The sequence below is a fragment of the Aptenodytes patagonicus genome, chromosome 7 (genome assembly GCF_965638725.1).
Source record: "Aptenodytes patagonicus chromosome 7, bAptPat1.pri.cur, whole genome shotgun sequence".
Classification (NCBI taxonomy): domain Eukaryota; kingdom Metazoa; phylum Chordata; class Aves; order Sphenisciformes; family Spheniscidae; genus Aptenodytes; species Aptenodytes patagonicus.
This window is the reverse complement of record NC_134955.1, coordinates 37,641,853-37,668,411: the sequence shown is the minus strand read 5'-3', so window position 1 is coordinate 37,668,411 and position 26,559 is coordinate 37,641,853. Positions and strand designations below refer to the sequence as shown.

General features: G+C 37.2%; 1 protein-coding gene across 1 annotated transcript in view; it reads left to right on the top strand.

Annotated features, from left to right (window-relative positions):
* The window catches only part of SPRED1 (sprouty related EVH1 domain containing 1), a 60,316-nt gene that overhangs the window by 16,589 nt on the left and 17,168 nt on the right, over positions 1 to 26,559 (top strand). Inside the window, exons 2-3 of the mRNA XM_076344922.1 lie at positions 18,071 to 18,245; positions 26,216 to 26,384. Of these exons, the coding sequence (XP_076201037.1) occupies positions 18,071 to 18,245; positions 26,216 to 26,384 (344 nt within the window). The remainder of the gene's footprint in view (positions 1 to 18,070; positions 18,246 to 26,215; positions 26,385 to 26,559) is intronic.

Below are 26,559 nucleotides of genomic sequence, written 5' to 3'. Positions count from 1 at the left end.
AAAAGAAAATAGTTTTTCTTTGTTATTCTGGAAGTGGCAATTTTTAGTCATGTCTAGAGCAGTGTTTCAGTAAAGGGTGACTTTTTCTCTCTAAGGCAAATACAGATATGGTCAGGCTTCCTCTTAGTTTAGTGCTTAGAGATTTTGTTAATATCTCTTGGCCACCTCATTCTTTATTTCTTTAATTGCCCATGTCTTTTTTTTATGAAGTGTGAACAGAGAGAAATGTTCAAATCTCTTAAATTGAGGGGGATGAATATTTAACCTTAACATGAGGAGTGAATGGTTCTTTACAATAACACTCTGGTATTAGTATATCAAATGTCATGGATCTGTGATTGCAGATTACAGGTGCATTAACACCTATAAATTAAAGGCAGAATGTTATTCAATCTTACCCTGTATGGCCCATGTCTGTCTCCACATTGTGTACAATATTAAAGTTGAAGAAGAAATGATGCAATGGCAAACTGTAGTCTAGTTTTGATTTTTATTGTAGTTATGTTTTAATATAGGTAGATCCTGGATATATCTCCAGGATATATCTGGTTGTCTGTCTGGTGTTTTTTGTGTTTCTTTAGGGCAGGTAATGGGCAACGCCTTTTGCTGCTTTCGGTTTGCTCCCTTCTTCCTCTGGTACAGTTGCTTCTTGTTATTCTCAATAAGCTATCTATGTGGTAGTAAAGAACTTCAGAACATAGTAGTGAACAGTAAAGTTAAAATAAGAAAATTAGATTACTGTGGTGTTATACAAATATAATTTAGTTACATACTTAATGACTCTACTAGTTGAGTTAAACTAAAACATAAAAATTATGCAGCTCCAGCTGAGGGAGCTTTTTTCTGTCAAGTCAGTTCCTTGCATGTTCATGTAATTCGTGTTCCCTAAAACTTAGTATGGAAATGTAGACAAAATTTTGTACTATTTTACAGAAGAAACTGGTTGCTGGGCTAAAAGCTGTTGTAAAATGCAATGATTATTTTGTAAGATTGAAAATAAAGTCTCTAAAAATCTGTTTTAACTTTCTGGAAAAGGAAATGAGCAAGAACCTATTCCAGTGTATTTGATCAGACAATCCTAGCTTTACCGAAGAGCTAAACACAGCTTCATGTATCCAAAGGTTGGGCCCTTGTGAGAAACTTATCCACTCTCTGCTGAGAGCAAGTAGTGGAATTTCTCCTGAGGTGCTGTGTCTGGGGGTTGTTTTCCTATTGGATTTTTGCACTTTGGTGTTCAGTAAAATTTTAATGTTTTCCCCTCATGAAGGGAAAATCCATCTCCACTACGTTTCTGGTTGGCCTGCCTCCTCCTGGCAGCTTCCAGGCAGCTACGGAGGTTTCTTTTCAGCTTTCAACCTTTTTCCTCTTCAGTTTCAGTCTCCTGCGAGTAGACTCATCCTCTGCATGCATTGCTCACTAAACAGGCACTGTTTTTCCTTCAATACAGTAATTTTCTTTATGTCAAAGCCTTCCTGCATGCTGAATAATGCATCCGAGTCTTCAGTTTTTCTCCGGACTACTCGAAGTTGCGTGTAGGCAGCTGGCTAGTTTTGTGTATGGTGGAGAGAGGAGCTGGAGTGCACTGTAAATGCTTGTGTGAGTATGGGCAGGGCTGCTCTTGTCATTGAAGCAATATTTTCTATGTAGTTCCTACTTGTTACTTTAATATATTGGCAGAATTTAGTAACTGGCCTCTGTGAACACGGAGATGAACACTGGTATCTGTAGGCTTTCGCTCCTACCTGGATCTCTTCGGATTGGGTTGGTAGGGAGCTTGTTTTGCCTCTTAGAAATTGAAAGAGATTGCCATATGGTCCGGTATAGTTCATATACACAACTGTGATCCAGTAGAGGAAAGGCAAACTCCCAACCCCCCTACTGCTGTTTCAGAAAGGAACAGACAGGAGGAAGTAGGAGTGAGAACAGATTTCTGGATAGATTGGTAGGCAGCAGGGTGAATTCTTAGCACTTCCCACCAGAAGTTTATTCTAATAGGCATCGGGTTTTAACCATGTAACTGCTGCTCGAGAAGCTGGAACATGAGGACCAAGAGTAAATGCATAAATAGACTTACAGGGCTAATTTCAAATTAAAATGATAAAAGCATTTATTTTGTATCTGAAACAAGGCTGTGATGCTCTCAGCCTCTAGTTCTGTGAAGTTAATAAAGGCTTGGGGTTTTTTTTAATTTCTATTTTTTTCAAACTTTATGTACAACTGAATGTAAGCACTACTAGCTATATCTGGAAAACACTACTGTAACGGTATCCTGACTGAATGAGACTTTTCTAAGATACACACACTTCCACCACCAGGTGTGTATAATAGATCTACAGTGATTAAAATACGTCAAATGCAACAGAAAATTTTTCTTGGTTTCTGGGTCTCTTAAAGCAAAGGGGTAATTTCGTCTATTTGTTTCCATACTGTACAGGAGGAACAAATGGATTTTTATGTTGGACAAACAGCTACGTTATTGGTCATCAGTTTCAGACTGATGTAAACCAGAGTTAAAGCAGTAAACAAAACAAACAAACAAAAAAGCAAACTGTTTAGAGTTAAAATTTGTATATGGACTAGAGAACAACTTTTATGGCTTTCCTCTGGATTAAAGATTAATTTATATATAAAGACTCCCCCCTCCCACCCAATGAATAGTTTAGATAAGTCTTTAAATAATTGTGTAAATCTGCATTTCTAATGATGAAATATAGTTTTGGGCTGCCACTGAAAGGGATAGTTTGCATTCACCTACACAGCCTTGGCCTTAGATCTAAAGGGCACATGACTGCAGGTGATTTGGGGCACTGATCTGTCAGAATGATCTTTTTGGGATGATGGATTTTCTGTTTCAGTTGCACAACCAGCTCACTTCACAGTTGCATACTGGTTTGAGTTAACACAAAGGAAGTGGCAGTCTGGACGAGAAGAAAGGGGAAGGGATTCAGGCTGGATTTAGGTGAGTAGGTTTAGTTGCCTTCCCATTATCCCAAAAAATCAAATAATTTTTGCTGCAGACCTACAGATGCTGAATCACTGCTAGAACTCTACATGTATGACTGTTTAGACATCTCCTGTGAATAAAACCTTGCAATTAATAAGGAGCTCACAAAATGAGAGATCTCTGTAGCATTTATGTGCTATGCATAGTATACTGTTCTCCTATCATATAACTGTTCAATGGAGCATCGCCCTTTAATTTATCTCATAGAGATGCATTGTCTGTCTGTGTCAAAATGCTTGCATGAGTGTAATCTGGAAGCTGTTTTTCTTTTGAGTGCCAGTGTACTGGAACCCAGTGTTTAACGCTTGAAATTAATGGATTTTGTATTTCCTTGCATTCTCAACAAATACTGAATAACCTTCTGTAAATAATGATCCTTATTAAAGGATGAATAGCTGCAAAACTTGAAGGGTTTTCATGTATTTTTTTTTTCTTCTTCTTCCTCTTTTGAAGCAGGGAGATTTGTATTTCCTCTCCCTTATGTGCTTGGCATAATAATGCAGGAGCACAAACTAAAAAAAAAAAAAGTGGTAACAAGCAACAGTGGTTCATGATGCCAATGGTACTGCAGTTTGGAAAATGTGTTGTACCAGTAAATTGACTAGTCTCAATTAAAATTTAAAGAGTCTCCGTTACAAGTAGTTAGTTAATGGTATAGTCACTTCATTGATTTTTGTTATTCCTTAAAATGAATAAATGTTTTCTAGCAGAAGAGGTTCACTTGTCAAATGAATTTTTTTCTCAGTTGTTCTTAAAGGCTACTTTTCTCTTTTAAAACTTTTTTTGGGAGATATTTCCTTGAATATTGGTGACTGTGCATCAATGAAGACGAGCTGATGAATCACTACATGCAAATCCCATTGTTTGGTATATATTAAACTTCTTCCAAATAGAGGTTGCTATAACTTCTTTGCAATAAAAAGATCCAGACTGAGTACTCTTAACCGTTGCTGAGTCTTATTACAGTTTGCATTCAGACTTCTAAATGCATACAGTCGGACTACAATCTTTAGTGTTACTTTATTGTAAAATTATTGTTTTATGAGTATAAAAGTTTGGCCAGATATGCTGTATCAATGTTTTAATCTGCAGCAAGATAGTGCTCGCTTTTTTTATCTTTGTGTTGAAAATACTAGGTTTTACATGGATTAATGATATAAAGATTGAAAGCTATGTGCAGGTTACATGTGCTTATAATTGATTCTTATATTGTGATGTATTTTCAGTTGTATTTCTTGAAAGTTGTGGTTTCTCTGCATCTCGGTTTTCACCACATTGTGGGATAAAGTTTTTGCAGTGTTCAGGATATCTGTTTTCTGGGCTACCAGAGTTAATCCCCTTGCATCTTCTGGAATCAAGAGGGCTTTCCCTTTGTGTGTTCAGTCATTACATAAAGGAAATTCAGTTTGTTTTGTTAGCATGTAAACTGGGTTTTACTAAATACAAAGAGGGCCAAAACTTCTCACAGTAAGAATTTAGAGAAAGAAAATGTACATTTCTTGGAAGAACACCATTCATAACTTTGTTACACGTTTGGTGCTCATCATTCCACACCCATGAAGCCAAAAAAAAAAAAGGAAAATTTAAGACTTAAGTTATGTTGATACTGCAGGAGGAGATCAAATGTGCCAAACTTTGTGACTTAAATCCTAGGTGCTCATATTGCTAGTTGTGGCTTAATCTCAAAATACATATATAATGCAGAGAAGCGGTCAAGCTCCAACTGGGCTGCAATGTGACTGACCCCATACAGACTTACGTGAATGAGAGTTTGGCAACAGTTGCTGACGGTGAAGCAAACACTCATACACTGCTCTAGAACTTGTATTGAAGTATCGTATCTACAGAACAACTTTGAGCAGTTACGAGATAGCCTTGTGACCAAAATCAGTCATTTACTGATTAAGGTTGGATAATTGTTCTGGATCGAAGTTGACCTTTCTTCTGGATTACTCTTGATTCACATCAGCTTCCCAGTGTTGATCACTGCAGAGTTGCAGAAGCGGTGGAGAATGTGCATGGCAGGAATAAATGATCAGGGCAAGAGAAGGATGGAGAGTGCTTCTGGCAACAGTGCCAAATCATATTACTTTAAAGTGCTTATAACAATAATGGTAGCGCAGGTATGAAAGTTGCCTTGGACTTGTTAGTAGAAGATAGTGTAGAACTGTCAGTAGTTTTGTATTCTCTCACAGTCTCTGTTAAAGGACCTCCTGAAATCAGGCTGCAGAAAGTGGTTACAGGAAAGATAAGAAATCTGAGTGCTGTGCACTTTCATCTGTCTCTGCTTACTCACTGTGGAAATGCTTCTTATAACCTTTCTTTCCACTCCTTCATGATCCCTAGTAGTTTTCCATCTGTGTTACTTACAATCTATATCATATTAATAGTTTTAATACAATAGCTTGTATTTGCTGGAAATTACTTAATCCATATACAGTTAAAAATGACAAATGTCAATATTTTACTGTGGTGGGTTTTTTTTTTATTGGAAACAATCTAACCAAATTTTTACTAGTTTAGATTTAGCTACAAGATTTTATACTTCCCTTTTAATGCAGGAAAAAATCAGTGTGTTATAGAAAGCCATAGCATAAAAATTGCACTATTGAATAGTGATATGCTTTGTGACTATGCTTGTCTCATACAGTTAAAACAAAATCCTTTGTGTTTGTGCTGTGCACGCATTGAAGAAGGGGCACCCAGTTTTCCCTCATGTCTGCTTCTTGTTTGGGAAAAAGAGATGCTGTTTCCTCTCTCTCTCTCCTATTCCTCTTCCCCCCCTCCCCCAGCCCTTTCTTTTCTTTCTTTTTTTTTTTTTAATGTAATTTACTTGGTAGGGAAGAACTTATGCAAGCCGTATTTTCCCCCCACCACCCCAATCTTTTTCATGTCACTGACTTTTGAAACATCTCTTACTTCATTTTTGTTACTTGAGTTCTGGCATTTTTAGCTCCCCTTTCTTCCCCTTAAATAACTCTTGGGCAATCTTTTCTTTTTTGTGCTTCCTAAAGAAACAACTGTGTCAGCTGTTTTTCTTTAAACATCAGCTTTTTATGTGGGATAGTCAATATCATTTTTTTACTCAGTCTTTTGTGAAAATGCCTCAAATAGATGGTTGTGTTGAGTACCGGTCACACGCCACTTCACAGTCAACATATGGGTGAAGAAAACAAGGATGAGCTACTTCAGTCATCAGGTAGTTAAAATTGCAGAGTGATGGTTCTAGAATCCTTTGACTCAAAGCAATCACTTCTCTCCTGATTTTTCTTTTAGTCAATAAGTTTTTAAAAATTATAATAAACAAGTCTTTAATAATGCTGGGAGGAATGGATAAAAATTACAGGCAAATGAATTCTGTCTAGGAATTACATAGTCTTTCCTCCCTTCAAGCACAGTAACTTTTTGATGTTTGAGCAACCAAATTCAAGAAGCAGAGCCCTCAAAAACACTATTGTACATCCTGTATGTAAAGCTCATACACGATGAATGCATCCCCAATGTTGGATTGTGAACAAAGTCTACAGAATTCTGTCAGATGAACTTTTATGATACAGCCAGTACTTTAGGCTTAAATTCCTAAATAGTGAAAACTTTGGCTCAAAAATCAGAGATTATTTGTTAGCATCACTACTTGTAATATGTTATTGGTCTTTTGACCTTGCTTTTCAGGAGGCATAATAAAATGCTGATTGCTTTTCTCTAGCTAGTAAAGCAGTTAATGACTTCTGGTTTATTGGGATTATTTGGACAGTCTCATTGCAGATAAAAGTACTCAAAATTCATTGTTACTTATAACAAGGAGAAATTATTTGTAATTATTACTGTTTTAATAGTAGACCCTGTGTTTGGGATATGAATAGAGGAGGTCCTTCTGTTGCTGGAATAAGAGCAAAAGTCCATAACAAAACACATAGGTACAAATTAAATGGCCCAATTTAGATTCCTATTTCTTGAGTTTGATCTTCACCATCTACACTTATTTGTCTGTTCTACCAGTTTAATTTCTCCTTGCATTTTTTGAATATATAATGTCATCTTCTGTCTCTCTAAGCAGAGATATTTAGTTTTCTGTTTGTATTTCTTCAATTATGCAGTCAGGATTCATTTTCAGTGCTGTTAAACACAAGAACACAAATATTTGTGGAACAACTTTAATGTATCTCTCATTGACTTAGTAAGATTTTTTCAATTTTGTACTTTATACTATATTTTATAGACTATTATATTTTGTGTAATAGAAGTGGCAAATAGCCACTTAAAACATTTTTAGGGTGGATAGCAATCTGTTTTGTCTAGTAAAACTGTGCAACATAGATGTCAGAGCTACGCCAAAAAAAACTGCCTAGTTGCTCCTACATGACACTCTTGTCTCATAGATTGACTGGAGCAGAAAGACCTTTCTTTTACTCCTCGCTTGTATTCTACTGTCTGAAAACTGTTTTGAGCTTGCATTGTGTCATGTTGCACTTGCTTTCTTGATACTCTAATCATGTATTTTGTGCAGTTTGACTTAGCTATCTCCAGCACCCTTTTCAAAACTTCCTCCTTATGGTGAAGTCCCACCCCAGACCCATAACTTCTAATGGTATTAATGGTTTTGAAAAGTCCAAAGAGGAAGCAACCAGATGTAATCATAACACTAAATCATCTCATGATCTCAGTGTTGTAACCCTTTGTTTAGGACGTGGTCGTTGCCAAAACAAGGAAAATGTAGCCGGTGGATCCTTTTCAGTTGCTGAGTAGACAGAGAGATTCAGTGATTGTTGTAGGAGTTCTCATGACTAGCTATCACTTAGGAAGTGTTGAATGTATTCTTATTTTGTTTTGTTACATATTTGGGGAGGGGAATGCATGTATACTTTTTATTCTTTTTCTCTGCAGTTGGTTACAAGTTTCTAAACTTTTCTTCTGGAACAGCAGCAAATAATACAACTTAAATAATCTTCTGTTTGAATTGAGAGGCCTTTCAGTGTGCTATTTTGCTCTATGTTATGTCCATGCATGACCCATGTATTCATTACATACAGCTTTTTGTAGAAACTTGTGAAAAGTATTACTTTAGCAGTAGTTGGAGCAGGGAATGTAGTTACACAAGGCTTAGTTATGCTTTTTTGATGCACTGTTAACGTTCCTATGTTCTCTGACCTTAGGACTGGTGAATCACTTATTTCTATGCTTGAGACTGCTGGCTAGGATGCTAATTACTGAGATTATCAAACACAGATCATACAGTTATATATTGGCTATGTAAGTCACATTAGTCATGCTGACGTATTGCAAATATGAAGGGCGTACCATTAAAACATTTTGTATAATCTTGTTAATCTTTTGTTTCTTCTCCTTTGATGAATTATTGTAATAGAAGTCTTTGCATTTGTCTTTCACTTGTCTGTCTCAGTTTATTTCCTCTATCCCAAATATTCATGGTTTGTTAAAACTACAAAAAGAATGATTCAAATCACAAAGTGTGGTGCTGCATAGCAAGGGAGTGGTAGCTTCCTTTCGGTCACTGAACATAGACCTTTAAAATAGATCTGTAAGTTCACAAGTTACCTTCCTTAAGGCTCATTCAGATTTTCTTTTTTACTCTGATTTTGGTGCTATTTGTTGAGCATTTTGCGCTTTGGCTTGTAGTCTTTCTGATTTGTTAGTGTGGGCATTTATGACTTGTCCATTTGTGTGTGTTTGAAACATCCTTTTGGATGTTTGTTGTTTTCTTACTGTGTTAAAAAGAGCAATTTAGCATTAGGGATTTTCCTAGAATATAATTTACTTTGCAAGATCACTTTCATATGGGCAGGTTAAAGTCCTTGAAAAGCCACGTCAGTGGAAATGTTGAGACAAGCTTTAGATTTAACAATATCAACAAATGATACTATAGTTTTAATTCACATAGTTTTAAAACACTGCTAATGAATGTTGTATAAGAAATAATCTTACAGCTCAGCAAGACAGTTAGAGGAAGATTATTTTTATAAGTGTGGATATGTTTTATTTAGTTTCAGGTTCTGTTCCTTTTCTGTGCAGGCTGAGTGGGAAATGCATGCCAGGAATGATCTGGACCTTTTATAAATTTGTTTTAATGTGACAAGATTACAATTTAAATTTTGTGGTTGCCTACCTAATACCAAGTGTTGCTTGAGGTGAGTAAACTCAGTGGGACTGACGCTTTTTTATTCCATAAATGTATAGCCAAAAGATTAAGAGTATGTAGCAGCTCACCAGCTAAGCTCTGTATACTGTATACCAACATGCACTCAGGTCTCTATTGAATTAGACTTGTTACAGATGGTCCTTGTCCCGAAGAGTGTATAGTTCAGGACAAGCTGAAAGAAATTCAGACACAGTAAACATAAAATCTGAGATGATGTTTTCTGGTGTGTTAGAGAAAGTATAGTAGGGTCTACTTGGTTTGTCCTTTATGTTTGCTAAATAAGTTCTTAGGTGTGTTAGGAGGAGAATAATAGCTTTTTGGACATTTGAGGAACACTGTTCTTAAGTGCAAGGAGCAGTGGAATAAAAAGTACACAGGTGCTTGTTTGAAAATAACATATTCAGTACAGCCTGTCATACCTTCTTAGAGTAGCTAAAATTGTTCATAAGGGATCTTACTATGGTCTTCTTTCAATGTATTAGTTACCTTCATCTTATTTTAGTGGTCAAGAACTTTTATTACAAAATGACTCGTTGATTAATGTATTCACGTCTCCTGTTAACAGGGTCTCCAAAGACCTGCCATCCTTAGTCTTGATGGCTAGATGACTAATAGCTTTGACTATGAGGGTGATCTAATTGTACTTGCATACTTGAGTGAAGCTCAGGGACTTTGAGTATGTAAGACTGGAGGAAAATGGCCCTGAGAGAAGATAGAATTCTGACTTGTTCAGATATAACTATTACCTGAAAAACTTTCCTTAAATTATGTATCATAAACTATAGAAATCATTGCTATTCCAAGGAAAATAAAAGACGCAACTGAATCTGTAAGCTTCATTTAAAAAAGAAATAAATTTCCTTCTAGACTGGATGGATGTTGTCTGAGACATTTACTGTAAGTGTCAGGTTGTCTTAGTTTCCGTGGAATCTGCCTTAGGCTACAAACTTGTGCTTGTCCTAAGTTTGCTGAAGTGCTGGAGGAAATTAAAAGCTGTCTTCCATCATTTCTTTAGATGTTCCTCTGTTTTTGCAAGGTTGGAAAGAAACGGTAACTTTTCTTATCTAAAAAAATTAACTCTTTCTCTTGTTTTGTTTGTGGGCTTTTTCATTTTTATCTGCATGTTGCCGTGGTAAGCCAGTCACAATTAATACATGGCATCAGTACCCAATAGCTTGATTGCTACTTGATAAGAAACAAGTAGTGATTTCACAAAATTAGAGGTACACACAGTTCTGTGCTATAAATGGAGTGAAGAGATTCCTATGGATCTTCAGAAGTTCTGGGGTAAGGAGGAAGAAAAAACTATGAGAATATATAGAGAGATGAGAAGCCGGGCTGGGATGAAGAGTGGATATTTCTGGAGTTCATGGCTGTCAGCTTGTCAAAATGAGGCAAACATAGGGTTTTCTGGAGGAAGCCCATTAAACTTGGGGCATGTGAGTAGCAGGATCTGACCACTCAAATTCTGTTATCCCATCTGCCTAAAATTGGATGGAATTTAATCCAGGAGTCCCTGGTATCAGCAGTCCTCTGTTGTTAAGCAGGCAGCTGGGGAAGTCATTAAAAAGCATCTTCCATGTCTGGCTCATCTCACCAACTCTTACAAAGGGGAACTACATACTATATACTATTCTTTTAGTTCTGCTACACGTGTCCAAAACCTGTGGACTCATCTTTGAATGTTACTTTGGTTCTTTTTAACTTCAGTGGGAAAGGCTAGAAAGAAAATTGTTTGTTTGGGTTTTTTATTTGCCTGTGTATTTGATATCAGATGCAATTTTCTAAGTAATATGCTTTGACCAGGTGGTGTTACAGAATCCATACTATTACGAAAACTTAGGCCTCCAGAAAGCAGTTTCTTTAAAAGAGGTGGAACTCAAGTATGTGTCATGATCTCCTTTAATCTGTTAAAATATTACTTCATTTAACCCATCCTCATGGATGACATACAGAAGTAATAGAAACTAGGCACAATTATTAAACAAGAGGAGGTGCTGGGGAGCAGGGCTAAAATGTTTTTCACGGAAATGTCAGATATCTACTTTGTGTGTAATTATCATGGTTTTCAAATCTTTTTAACAGCTTCTCCATTCTTCATGTGCTCTTGTGCTTTGCAAAAGCTCTTGCAGTAGTAGCCATTCTTCCTTGCAGCATCAGTTACTTTACACGGTCATAAGTCTTAAGTTGTCTGTATTCAAATAGGAATGTGGTTCTAGTGCTGCTATTTTTTAATTTTTTTTTTTTCCTGATGTTGTGTCCGAGAGACACTTCATAACAGCAATATACTGTTTTGACAGTTTCTCATTCTGGACACTTGTTCATTTGTGTCTCATTTTCCCTTTTGAATTGTAGGTGCACTGTCAAACACCTTGTTTTACAAGCCTCTCCTGCTAAATAACAATTGTGTAATCAAGTATTTTTGGCTCTTTCAGGGTACCAGTTATCCCCTCCTTACATAATACAGTTTCCCACATAGCTTTTTCCTTCTGCCATTCTGGGTTCAGGCCATTTTGCTTGGTAGTTCACGTTTCTATAAGTAGATTTTTTGTTTTGTTTTGGTTTGGTTTTTGTTCAAGCAGGAATGTCCCATTCATGTTTTTTGACAAAGTCCAAAGCTCTTCAGTAAATCAGTGTGGGTACCAGTATCCTAAACGTAACAGCATTTGTTTATATTTCCTCCTGGAAATCCATGTCTTTTCTTGCTAAGCTCCTCACAAAAATAAATTTCCTAGGCATAGTAGCCATGCGTGGTTGCTGTACCTCCTGTCTTTACTGTGAAGAGTACCTTTGGCCTCTCTCTTAAAGGAGAAAATCTGCAAAGTTTTGCCTTCTACCAGCATAATAGCTCGGTGTATATTCTGATTTGCTGGTATAATTTTGAGAGGAGTAAGGTAACAGTCATGTCAGGCAGAGCTTCATATAGTAGTTGTTATTATGGCAAAAAATATATATATAGCAGTTTCCCTTTCATAAAAAATTAATAGGATGTGCTGTCATATGTTTTTCTTGATGTAAATTATGTTGTCTTTAGTACTCATGCTATATTTGCATCTCCTTCTCTTGTAGATAAGTCATTAATGTTTTGTGCCAGTGGCAGTCATTCTCTAAAACTCTAGTAACAAAGGGCTTTATATCATCAGCAGCGTACCGATATGTTCATGTGATACTGGTGAAATTAATTATTTTCTTCTAAATTGAGTCAATACTCAACAAATGTTATCTGCAAGTAAAACAGACTTTAGCTTAGTGGTCTGGTATTACCTGTTGGTACTCTGGGCATGCACGTACTCATGAGCACTTCTCTAGCTGGGAATCATAAAATCTTCTGCTAAGCTGTTTGAATAATAAGAACCATAAAAAGCCAAGTGTGGTTCATATATGCTCTTTGGGTGAGGCTACAAACACATAAGTATATTGCACCAGAAGTTGGAGGGGTTAAAGTACGTGTGTAAAGTGCCAGTCAAAGGTAAAGAGCCTTGATCCATGACCAGTTCACATTCGGAGATCAGCCTGGAGCTGTTACTTGCGTGCCAGCAAAGATAGTGTAATTTCATAGCAGTGTGTGTCACGATTTTTCAGAATGCCTTTTTTTCCTTAGCCTTGTCAGAAGTGTTTCAATAGCAGTTGTGCATAGTGTCAACTCTTACTTCAAAGTATCATGAATTCTCATAAATTAACCTATATTAGTTATATTTATAAAGTTGTATTTTATTGAAATTGCTGTGCTTTGAAATATTATATTAAATAAAAGAAAGAATCACAGAATAATTGAGGTTGGGAGCAACCTCTGGAGGCCATCTTGTCCACCCCCCCTGCTCAAGGAGGGCCACCTAAAGTAGGTGGACCCAGGACTATGTCAAGGTGGCTTTAAATATTTCCGAGGATGGAGGCTCCACAACCTCTCTGGGCAACCTGTGTCAGTGCTCAGGTACCCTCCCAGTGAAAAAGTGGTTCCTGATGTTCAAATGGAACCTCCTGTGTTTCAGTTCATGCCTATTGCCTCTGGTCCTGTCACTGGGCACCACTGAAAAGAGCCTGGCTCAATCCTCTTTGCACCCTCCCTTCAGGTTTTATATATGTTGATAAGACTTCTCTTCTCCAGGCTAAACAGCCCCAGCTCTCTCAGCCTTCCCTCATATGACGGATGCTCCAGTCCCATAATCATCTTGGTGGCCTTCACTTGACTCCCTCCAGTAGATCCATCTCTCTCTTGTACTAGGGAGCCCAGCACTGGACACAGCACTCCAGGTGTGCCTTCACCAGTGTTGAGTAGAGGGGAAGTACCACCTCCCTCGACCTGCTGGCAACACTTCTAATGCAGCCCAGGACACCATTGGCCTTCTTTGTCTCAAGGGCACATTGCTGGCTTATGTTCAACTTGGTGTCCACCTGGAACCCGTGGTCCTTTTCTGCAAATCTGCATTCCAGCTCTGAAAGAAAACATAATGCTAAGTATTTTTACCAAAGCTAAGAGGGTCAGTTTCTTGTATGGTTCAGTTTATAATTCCACATGAAGATCCAGGTTTCTTGGTGGTGATGGTAGTAGCTTTATAGTACTAAAAGGCAATTTGCAATTGCAGTTCAATTGCCTTAACAAATGTTTCTGAGATCACTGTTATTATTTTTCAGTCCTATATTAAAATAGAAATATGCAAGATGAAATACAAATAAAAGAATGGTAATGCTTAATATGAATCTAGGAGAGGGAAGATTTGCATACTGTTGAAACTGGGTTAAAATAAATGTAATGCAACAAGATAGCTGCTTTTTTTTTTTTCCCCTTCTTCAACATCTTTTCCCCTTTTTCTGCCAAAAAATTTTTCCCAGAGAAAATTCTTAACCTTCATTCTCTTTTGGATTGCTAATGGAAAAAAGGCAAATGTTGTAACAATGTTTGGTATCTTTAATTGGCTTGTTATTACACATAAGAAATACCCCAAATTATCAAAATAATTTATTTTTTACAAAAAAAGCCATAGTGATGAAATTACAATTGTGTTCCTCCCCCCAGCCACCAAAAGCAGGATTGTTCATTATTTGCTGAGCTGAAGGTCCCAGCCCGTCGAGGTCAGTGGAGTGCTTCCTGGGCTTGAACAACAGCTTGATCATCCAGGTCATAAGTCAGTTTGGGCCCAAGAGCATTACAACGATACAAACACATGGCTTTTGGAGGGAGGAGAGAGCCTTTAAAATCTGTGGTCAGATTTTAATGCTTGATGCTCTTAAAGTTGATGGCAGGCAAGGACTGTAAGTCTTATCTTTTTTGTCCACTTATGGTTTGTAGCCCTTTGTTTCTGCCCCCTAATGCTTTCTCAGACTTCTTAGTTCACCCCACTCCAGCTTTTGATTTTGGTACAAGAATCATCTTCATTTGCTAATATTTTTAGAATGAAACGTTACACAATATGCTATGCTATCTTAAAATGACTTCATTTCAAGTTTAATAGGTATACCATTTAGACACATGCTGTACTCTTCAGTAGCCCTTAACAACTAGGGGAAAATAACATGGTAGATAACCTTTTTTTCTTCCCCCCCCCTCCCCCCCCCCCCCCATCACAATTTGTAACTCGCTGTCATCACATAATACTGTACTCTCACCTCCTTACCTGAGGCACTCAGCTGTTAGAGAAGATCTGTTTCCATAGTTGTTAGGAATTGATCTTTGATTCCCATGTGGTTGTCACCAGTCTTCACTGGTGCTCAGCACTGACTCGGGAAGCAGCATGCACCTATGGACAGAATCCCATTTGGCTTTTCCTGTAAACCTTGCTCTGCCTCAAGAGTTTCCAGTGGCCACAACCAGAATCAAGGGGTCTCAGGAAAGGTTGGATGTGGTACAGTAGGTTTGGGCCTGCTGTTGCAATGCTGCTCTTCATGCTACATTTCACATGCTTGTGGTAGCTCTAGTAAAAGGTTTCATAAGAGCAATGCTCAACTGATTGTCCTGTTTGTTTGGTTTTCTTTTGCTTAGTTATTCCTGACAGAGCAGCTAAACATGCAAGAGTAGGTAAAAATGTTAGGCTGCAGGGGTGGTGCTGGAAAACACTGGAGCCCTGTCTGCCTTTTTTCCCCACAGCTAAGCTGCACCGGCAGTTTGGCAATTTGTTCCAAAATTCCCAAAAGTAGACAGGGCTATAACACTTAGAGACACAAGACATCTGGGTGGTTTCAGTAGCACCAGTAGTGTGACAGGCAGATGCTGTTTTGTTTGCAGTGGATTCTGGAAATGGAAATCACTAAGTCCTGCTGCTGCTTTGTGGTTAATTGCAAACCAGCTTGTATTGTTACTAAAAATAGCTATTGTTACCAATTGTGAGTTCCTTTAAAATATTAAAAAAAAAAAAAAAACAACAACAACAACAAAAACATAAAACTAAGCAATCTCTTCATAGTCTTTGGCATTGTCACAAGCACAGTAATGAATTTGTCTAGTTAATTTACAGGTGGTTGTCTGGAAAAACTGTTTTGTTTCAATTTAAGAGGTTATTCATTAAATATTACCTGTTGGGGAATTTTATTTTGGTTCTTGCACTGATGTACTAGATTTGACGGTAATTTCTAAAATATTTGAAAGGATAAATGTTGTTTAAAACAGTTTAGAAAATATGGAAGCAAAACACAAGATTGTTAGCTAGACCAGACTAGGCGTCTCAGTATACGGAAGGGGGGAAAAAAAAAACCCAATGCTGGCAGAAAACTTCTGACAAATGGAAGTAGCTGAGCCATTGAGGTATGATAGGTATCCTCCATCTTTGCTTCTCCTTAGCAATTCTTGAAAAGAAAATGGATGTGGAGTGTAAACTTTCATTAAAAAAACAAAACAAACAAACAAACAAAAAAAAAAAACCAAAAAAACCCCAAACTGTTGTAGTTCAAGTTTTCTCATGTAGCCTAAGTGAAGTTCAGTGATATCCCTAAATGATGCTTAACTGAACTCTTGCTGCAGTCTGGTATACAAAAGAAAGCTCTAATATTAAGATTTACAACCAAATTTGTAGCACAAATAACTTTAAAGCTAAATTTGTGGTTCGCTTGAATGGAGAATAGCAAAGAGAGTGTGTAGGTTTAACCAGTTGGTGCATTGTATTTCTTACTGTTTCAGAGGAAAGTCTCGGTGTCCTCAGTTTCTGTCAGAAGAGGCTCTCCACCTCTAGACAAAAGACTGCCTCTGTCTGAAGTGTACAACTACAATCTGAACTTATCTCTGAGTGAAATACAGTGATAGAGACCAATGAATGATTCAACTTTCAGTAATATTATTAAGCATCAAGATATAGCCATTTTTATTTGCAGATATTAGAATTGATAGATGCATACAATGAAGGATTGGATTTTTCTTGATTATATTTGTCTGCTGTGTGGGAGGAGTTACTAAGAGATGTTGGTACAGAAATGGTGAGAAACATTGACTGAACTGTCAGTTTAACTATGAGGTTTAGGGGGAGGAGGAGGCTGGTTGTTTGCTTGGAGGGGGCAAAGAAAGTCTCTATAAACAAATCCACTTGCCTAGAAGCTAAAATTGGATAGTCTTGTCTTATTTCCCATTTTGCAAACCGTTATGTATTTAAGCTTTAGATGCTTGCAGCAAAATTCTTTCTTTTTTATATATATATATATATAAAAGTGAATCATATGTGTGAATCGTGTGTGTGAGAACGTAATATATTAATTACGCAAAAAAGCCTACCTTCAGTTATTTTGGGACATATGGGGGGAAGGAATAAATAAAGCAGTGATCACTTTAAAACACAACAGTTTGGTGAATGGTTATATCACAAATAATTTTGTACAGAAGGAATGACTTTGTCCTCTTCTAATATTTCCTGTTCAGTCCTTAAATTTGACATCACTAATGCTAACTGGCATAAGTACTTAAACTCTCAATCAGAAATATGTTGCAAAAGATAGCATGAAACTTATTTCTTTTAGTGTTGGAATGTTCATTCATGGACTGTTACATTCATGCACTAAACCATACTTCGAATGTAGGATCTTTTAACATCCTTGGTAAACCATGGGGTTTTCCAACTGATGTAGCAGCAAATTCGTAACCAAAACTAAAATATGTCATTTAATATAAAATAAATAAATAAAAGCTGAGAGGGAAGATCACCAAAAACTCTTTTTCCAAGACTCTGAAAAAGGAATTTGACTTTTAAGTAATGAAGTCATAACCATTTGTTTATTTTGTAAAAATGCTAAATGATGGGAAAAGCTGTTACATTGTAAAATGCAAGTAATTTTCCACACACTGCGAATACAGGAGAGAACCAGCTAGTAGACACTGCAAATATTAAGTCTTAAGTAGCCGTAACTGGTTCTGCTGTCGAACCCCACAGCGTGTGTGTCCTGACCTACCCTTGCAACGGACGGGTTATGTGTGTCGGGAGGAGGGAGGGAGGGACGAAGGGAAGCAGGGTTTCTGGCTAGAAGCCTGTTCTTGTTTAGATTTCAGTGGCAGGAGGCCTGACCTCTTTCTGCTTCCTTGTTCTCTTTTCTGTGCAATTTCATGGTGGCTGACTGGCTTCATGATTAGTCTAAAATAAATCGGGAGTTGATTCTTACTTTCTTCCCGCCCCTGGCCCTCTCTAGCTAGATCACTGACTCTAAAGTTTTTAGAAGAGTATCAGTTTTGACTCTGTTTGGTTAAGTTTCTTTGCAAGGAATCACATCTAAGCTCCAAGAAGTCCTAATGAAGGCATAAAAGTACAGAGGAACGTTTTTTTAGAGGGTGGTCTTAGACTGGTTTCTTCTAGGCGGCTGTTATGGAAGGACTGAACCTCCACAATGTTAATTATCATGATCTTGGTTGTGGGTTTGTTGTTTTGTTTTGTTTTTTTTTAACTAGACTTAGTTGGTTTGCATTTATGGAAAACTAATTTCTTCTTTTGCATCTCTTCCAGTAATAGTTATGCACGAGTGCGAGCTGTGGTGATGACCCGGGATGACTCAAGTGGTGGATGGTTACCACTTGGAGGGGGTGGACTAAGCTGTGTCACAGTCTTCAAAGTCATTCCCCAGGAAGAGAATAGCTGTGCTGATTTTCTTATCCATGGAGAACGACTCAGGGATAAAACGGTAACAATTTACATCCGTTTAATGTTCCTATTAAAACTACGTAGGACCTAAGAAGAGAAGTTTGCTTATTGTTGCTTGTAGACTAGAAAGCAAATTTATAGTCTCAGTCTAATGCTGTTGCTGAGCTTTTATCCATGTCAATGATTTTATACCTAGAGAGCCAACTATTTGTTTTAGGTGTGATACCGTACATTTCTAGAATTAAGCCTGTTGATCTTTTAGAAACTTTAAAATGTATTTTTTTCACTGCCGATTTCCATCCATTTGGGGAAACATTTTGCTATTCAGGTTTTTTTCCAATGGAGGGTTAAAGTCAAATACTCTTGTTAACCTGTTTATACACCGATGATACTATTTTTAATAGGAGTGTTGGAAAATGAGATAACTTGTTCAAAACACAAAATCTGAAGGAATTCCTCAGTAATGATTCAGTTAGTTGTGGAATTTGGCTATGACAAAAAGTAGCCATTTTACATGAAAACAACTTTTGTATTGGAAGAAAGCATGAAGCTGACAGGTCCAAGAATTGATCGGGTTTGATGAACACGTAGATAGTATTCATTTATCAGCTACATTAAATAAAGTACCAGTAATAAACTTGTCTTAAATACCATCACGAAAGTCAGCCTCATAAAAGGAAAACTGGTGTAGGATTCTCAGCCATTTCTACATGTGTATTTTGTCTAAGACAAAATTGGCTTACTGAGGCTTGCTTGGTTACTTGAGTGCCAAATAGGTTTCTGAAGGGGGGGATGTCTTAATGTGGAAACAAAGAGAAGAGGAGAAAGCACAAAACCTTCATCTTAATGACTTTTATCAAGAACGTACTCTTTTCTGCCAATAATATGACTCCTGTGTGAGCTTAAAAGGTAGAATTGCTTCTTCTACCGTACTGCTGATTCTCAAGAATACCATTTTCTCCCTTGAGGCAGGACTGCTGAGTTTTCTGCCTTGAGTGTGACTGTTGTAGGAAGAGAGCATATAAATAGAAATTCTGCTGACTCAGTTGTTTCAGCGAGGCGTAGTGCTATTAGCAGAGTACCCTGTGTTCCCGCACAGCTATGTGCACCTGCAGTTCCTTCCTCACTTTGCAGTAGTTCCCTTTAGAACTTTTTTTAGCCTTATTGAGGCTGGTTTTGAGAAGCTTAATTACATTTAGAGATACTTGACAATTTTCTCTTAATTCTTAATACTTTCGACATTCACAGCTTGCCTTCAGAGTCTGAGGGTAATAAAATGCTCAGGAACTGAAGGCTGGTTTAACGTTTCTCCTGCATGCATATGAAAATTTTGCAGCCATCAGCGTCCTGATCTGTTTGCGCTCTCTCTCCTGCGTCCCCTGGGCAAGCCTTGCTTCATTTCCACTTCTGGTAGAAGGCTTTAAATGTCTCTGCTCCTCTTCCTGTCCAAAATCGAGCTCATGTTAGTATGAACATGTTTTCCAAACCTTTATTGTCCTGAACAGGTGTTCTTGTTCTGGGGGGCTTTTTGGGGGGGTTTTGTGTGTGTCCCATCCTGTGTCCATCTGTTCCTCCCCCTACTGCCCCCAAATGTGACCTACTAGTCTGTCAGGACAGATTTTGATCTTACTGCAGTTTTAGGAAGTTGAGTTGGAAGTCAGCCCCTCAAAAACACAGCATAAAATATGGAAGAAATGCAGCTAGGAAGAACATCTATCTAGTGTATATTGAATAAAGCTCAGGGAACTGACAAATATGGATTTAGGCTGTAGAGAAGAATACTGTAGAGCCAGTGATGCTTTGGTAACGAAGTAAAAGCAAGCTATGTATGCATGTATTTCCTCAGACTTCAAATAATGCACTTAAAAGCAAAAACTAACGTGTAATGAATTAACAACAAAGTTGCACAGTATGCAACAAGACCCCTGTTGGCATAACGGAAGCAAGATCCTACACCAAGGTATGTGAGGACGTCATTAGGTCATGACACTTTTTCAGAAGGACCATAGCAGGAACTGGAAGAGAAATTCTGTCGGACCGGGATCCGGTCACTGATTCTAAAACTGTTCTGATCCTTGTGCTTTCAGTATAGTTAATGGTTTTACATTTGTTCTTAGGATATTCCTGTGGATTCACTGTTCTAGCACAATTTTTTAACCTTTTCTTTAATGAAGCCAAACAATTGGGTTTTTTAGTCCAAATAGAATTGACAGGTGACTACTATATTTCATAATACAAAGAAAAGACCAAGAAAAACAACACCGAGAAGTTGAAATGTAATTGCCTGTTCTAACTGAAAGAGTGGAGAAGGCTGTGTTGTCAAAGAGGCAACCCTGAAAAGGACTGTTGAAGACTACTTCAGTGGCATAAAATGCTATTTTTTATTTTTTCTTTAAAAATAAAGTAAAAGTGGAAGTTGTTATGGGTTCGTGGTGTTTGCTATTGAGTAGGGACCAAATATTTTGGTCATCTTCTGATTTTGAGTAAGAGTTATACTGAATCTGCTGTTTCTGTGCTCCAACATCGCTCTAATCTCATTTTAGAATGGCCTTGGTGTGTAAATCTGTATACCTGAATAATCTTTGAAGTTAGTCATACGCTGTTTAGTTTGTTGCTCTGCCATTGTATTTGCAAAGAGAAAGTAGCAATATTGTTTTAAAAAAAGCTTCCTAAACCATTTTGAACATTTCAGTTATTCAGACTTTGAGCACATGTGTCTTCAGGAATGTTTAATCTATTGTACTATATAGAAGTCATTACGGCTCGGTCAGCTGGACCACGATTTCCAGTTCACTCACTTTTTTTGCAAGGTACACACAGCCATTTCTGAAAATACTTCTATGGATTAAAAAAGAAAGTAATCCTTACAAATGGAGTCTTTTTCCCCCACCCAAATGACATTACACACTGTTAAAATACCTTTATGACTAGATTATATTTTGATTTCCTCTGGCCAGTAAGTCTTTCTTTTGTGAACTGGCTCAGCTTCCAGAAAAGGTGCAAAAATTCCCTTATCCTGGAAAACCTGTAGCGTGGAACTTGGAGGACTTTTCTGGGACACAGGGAAGCATGGGTTTTGAAATACCTCAGGTTAGAGAGCAAATGGAATTCACATCTATGGCTTTTACCTAAGATATGTGGGAATCATAATGCCAGTATTACTGTTCAACTTATGTGTCAGTAGAAAGGTGGAATTTATTCCAAAGCAACTTGAAATCCATAGGTGAGGTATTTGATGGAGGTATCTTCCAGATGCCTCTTAAATGGTTGTACTCAAAAAGAATGAGAGATTTTTTTTCTCTCTTCTCTTAGTGTTTCTGGTAAACTAGCTTTAATTGCTGCTTCTCCAAGTACTGAGAGAACACTGACAGTGTTCTGATGCTACATTGCAATTCCATTCCAATGTGCCAGATCTCTCCATATATTTTATAGGATATGCGGGCATTTAATTAGGACTGTAGATCTCAGTCTGTAAGTCAGCTGTATAAATTAAATACTCTGGGACTGAACATCAAAATATTGAAGTTCCTTGCTGGGGAGGGGTTCTCGTTGTTTCTTTATATACCTGAGAGCTAGGTTGCTATCAGCCCTTTTATGAACCAGCTTCAGGCTACATGTAGAACCTCCAAAATTTTTGTGCAGTACTGAGCTATTTAAAACATCTCATGGTGTTCACAAAAAGCATCCTAGTTATCTGAGAAGAAAATCAAAGTGGTGGCACCATTGAATTAGTTTAGGAGAGGGAATGCTCCCCACTAGTTTGCTCGGGTTGTTTAGATCTGCGTTGGAATGTAAGGGTATTTCGTGAAGACTTTGACATAATTACATGTTTCCTCCTTTATTATACTCACCTTCCTAGATCTGGCTCCAGCCAGTCTGCTTGGAACAATTGCACTCCCTCCTAACCTGGTCAGGTCTGCCACTCTCTTTTGCTGTGTTTACAGTAGCTCTCTTCTATCTTAATAACATTAGTGCTAGACATACATTAGGCTCAAGCTTACAGGTTTTTAGGCTTTGGTGGATTTTACATTCTTGAATGAAAAGTCTAATAGATTTCTCTGTTCTGTTTTATTTTCTTCTCTAGTCCTTTGCCATGCAAGTTTTTATTGAAGGAGAAAAAAAAGTGACTAGTATCTTTTGGATCGTGAGTCAGGAGTGACAAATCAAAGTTTAAAATCTTTCTTTTGAAGAACAGGTAATTGTGTAAAGGGAGAGTTAAAAAGCTGAAACTGAATATAAATACTGTTCTCTTCTAAAACTCTGCTGTTCAAAAATTTAATTTATCATTTACTTTTTAAATTGGCTTTAAAGTTTGAGAAAAGATTGATTCTGATGGGCTGTAGTACAGTCCTTACACCTTCTTACTTTTTGAACTGAAAAAAAAAGCACGCACAGAATAATAATCACGTCATAGGGTCACAGCGGCAGCGGGGCCACATGCTCTGTAGCATGAATACACTCAGGACGTGCTGCTTGTTCCCAAGACTAGAGAAAAGCCTTTGATTTTATTTAGCAGAAAAGGCATTCAGAAGTTGCGTCAAAAACTATATGCTTATGTGTTTGTAGATTTGGGCTGGGAATGAGAAATTGTGAAACTATCTATCTACATGTAATGTTGTAAGCTGTGAAAAGTACAGCTAGAAACCAGTAAAATAGTATCCAGTGTCTAGAAGTGTTCAGTTATGGGGTCTGTTACCAAAATAGACATTTATAGCAAATGCAATAACGGGTTTTTCATATTTGTTTCTGAAAGAAGCCCTAGATAATGATACTAATATCTTAAATACTCATCTTATTTTTGTTTCAAAATACTTGGTTTTGAAGTGTTGAAGTTTCAAATTTCTGACTTTAGAGATTCAGCTTGTCTATACAAGACAAATAGTTTCTAATATCATCACAGAATGTAGCTTGTAGAGGTGAGAAAAGAAACATGTAGCAAGCACGTATTTTTATGAGTAGCTATGAACTACATTGCACTTAATGACATCTGGGTATTAAATGGATTTTTTCATTAAGTAGTAAGTAGACATACAGCCCTATTTATGCTCTGAGAATTTAGATCTTGATCGTGTGGGTCTGGAGCTTTTCTGTCTTGAGTCTGATAACTCTGCAACATTTCCCATTACGTGCTAAAGTGGTTGCTTCATATTGGCATGGAAGTCTCATGTTAAGTTTCCAAATCATAGAATCATAGAATCATTAAGGTTGGAAAAGACCTCCGAGATCATCGAGTCCAACCATCAACCCAACACCACCAAACCTTCAGAACAGTAACCCATGTTTATTAAAAAATGCAATTTTGTTAAGCTGTAGTCACTTAATTTACAATTTTGCAGGTTTTTGTTCTGCTTTTCATCTTCACGTATGATGTGGAGACTTCTGAACCATAGCAAAGTGCAGCAAAAAATAATTGGAGTTTTGGATGTTTGAAGACTTGAAAAAAATACCTGTATTGCTAAAAGCTTGGTTTCCATTTCCAGGCTTTGGAGATAGGTCTATTGGGATACTTCCTCCCCAGCCCCAACAGCAGTTTGCACGCTTCAGCATAAATAACCCTTTGACAGCATTACGTTTAACAAGGAAAAAATATGTTGTTGCTGCAAAGCATAGAAGTGTTTAGGGGAGAAAAAAAAAAATGCTTTAGGGGATGCTTGGTATGTTTTTTGATTGGGGTTTTTTTTAGTATTTATGGATGCAACAAAAACTATTGAAGGCTGGGTGTTTATAGATTTGTGTCCCACTGCTAATTCTGACCTACAGTTCTTGAGTTTTCTCTCAGGTGGAGCAGACATAAAGTCTCGCCTATATGGATTCTTATGTCTGATAACACATACAATTTTGATGCAACTAATTTTCCCCCCTTTCAATGCCCTTAACCACTTATATCTACTGTGTTAACTGGTCTGTTTCCATACAGCTTTAGATCTGAAAAATCAGTGTATGCCTGCCAAATTTTTGTTTCCTTAAGCTGAAAACAATTACGGTGTTGGATAGGATGTTTGCTTGTTTTGTTAATGATTTCTTGCCTTATAAAATATTGTGAGCGTTGGAGGTGGAGGGTGGGTGGTAGCAGTATTGCTTTTTGGGTTGGGGGGGTTGGTTTGGGGGTTTTCTGGTTTGGTTTGGGTTTCTTTGAAAATCATAGCTTCTACTCAGTAAAGTTTTAATCCAGTAGTTTATCTCCAGTGGTATTATCTTTTAAAAATATTTGTCATCCAGCCATGAATTTTCAGTATAAAGTAAGCTGGATTAACTCCTTTGGGAGTAGGTGTTCATTGAGATGCTATAAAATCAGTCTTGCGGTACTTTTTGTTGATATTTTGGGTGAGACTGCACACAAAATATAGCGTGAAAATAGTTGGTGTTTAATGTAGTAGAGATCCCCCAAAAGTGCTCACAGAAAATGCAGTGATGTGAGAAATCTTCATTTTTAACTCCTCTTTTTAGGAGGAAGCAAGTTTAAAATCATCAAAAGGAGCAAAGAACAATCGTTTAACACACCTTGGAACTGCAGAATGATACTCTCTGTTTTTGCTGCAGCACCTTTTCCTGCCTATCTATAGCAAATAGTTAGATTCCTTCCTATGCTTTCTTGTAGGCAGTTGTACCTACATATTGTTGACCATTTAGGGAATTCAGAGTGGAGTAACAAAAATTATTTTAATGCTGAAAGAGTTTATATGTGCAGAAAGAATGTCATTCTTTTAGAGACAGAGCTAAAAGGCAGTAAAACTTGAGAGGAGATGATTAGTGGTGGGGTGTGGGGTAGGGGAAATAATGAAGAGCAGGAGAAAAAAACCTATTTGTCTACGTACTAATTAGACAGGGAAAGGAGAGGAAGAACACAAAGCATATGTAAGAATAATCTAAGTACAGACAGATTTTTTTTTTTAAATTTGGAGATTTTTTCCTCAGTTATGTTTATAATTAACCTCATTTTTCCACATGCTGTAAGAAATTTTGTATTTTTCTCTCAAAAAGCTGCATAGGTAACAAAACTAAAAATGAAAATTCTGAAAATACATTAATGTTGAAATGATAGAATATTAAAGTTCCTCATTCACCTCTCAGTGTAGGTTTTCAGAATCTAGTAGTAATACAGAGATACAGATTGTCTTGCTGTGCATTTTATTATACCTAGTGCTACGGGAACAGATCAGTGCATGTCCTTCCGTACTTTCTTGTTCACCTTGAATTGTTTTAATCAAGAAACGTTCAATGTAACAACGTTGCATAAAATAATTTTTGCAGGTAAATTAAATATGCAAATATATTTAAAAAAACAGCCAATTTAAAGTGGGGAAATGATGTGAAGACTGCGACTTTGCTTCGTAACTGAATGTGCGTGTATACCTGTAATGGTTTTGTAGCCAAATAGTGTTAATTATTCCTAATTACTGTTTTCGTTATAGTTGAACATGAGCCATAGATATATCTGTGTCTAGGTACAGGCAGTAATACATTCAAACACATTTTAGTTTTCATTAATTTCAGTTTTTAAAACAATTCTCCTGTATTATTTTCTCTTGTCTAGTAGCCTTTCTGGGAGAAAACTGATATGGCCTGAAAGCAGCATATAGTCCAGTGCTCAAAAACTTTATAGAATAAGTATACAAATAAAATTCCCAGTGGTACAGTAATACTTGATATCAGCACAGTAATGATTTTTTGGGGTGTGGCCTATTTAATTTGCTGAACATCTAGCAAGTCTGTACTGCCAGAAGTGCTTGCTGCGGGTGTGAGATAGATACTTTTGAGGCTGGGAAGACTCACTTGGTTTACAAATAGTGTCCTTAACCCATAGCACCTATCAGCAACTGTTAGCGAATAATTTGGCCATAATGGAAATGATGTTAAAATTACATTCTTGTAACAGGAAGAAATTTAAACAGAGACTTTTATCTGCTCTTATGATGTATGTTTTCAGGTAATTTACGAAGATTACATTTTGTTCTCAAATTTGATATATTAGTCAGTGATATCTTTTTCGTCCTGTCTTCTTTCTGGAAGGTGGTCTTGGAGTGCACATTAAAGAAGGACCTCGTTTACAACAAAGTTACTCCTACTTTTTACCACTGGAAGATTGATGACAAAAAGTTTGGCCTCACATTTCAGAGTCCTGCTGACGCAAGAGCGTTTGACAGAGGTATTCGGAGAGCAGTAGAGGATATTTCTCAAGGTACATATTTCAGGTGAAGGGGTTGGCGGGGCGGGGGGGTGTTGAGTGTTTAGTAAATTAGATAAGTCAAAGCACTTTGCATAACACTAATGCTGACAGTATTTAAGGATGTGGATTGATCTATAGCATATTGAGATTTTAATAGTTTTTAAATATTACTTCTGGCATTTCTAAA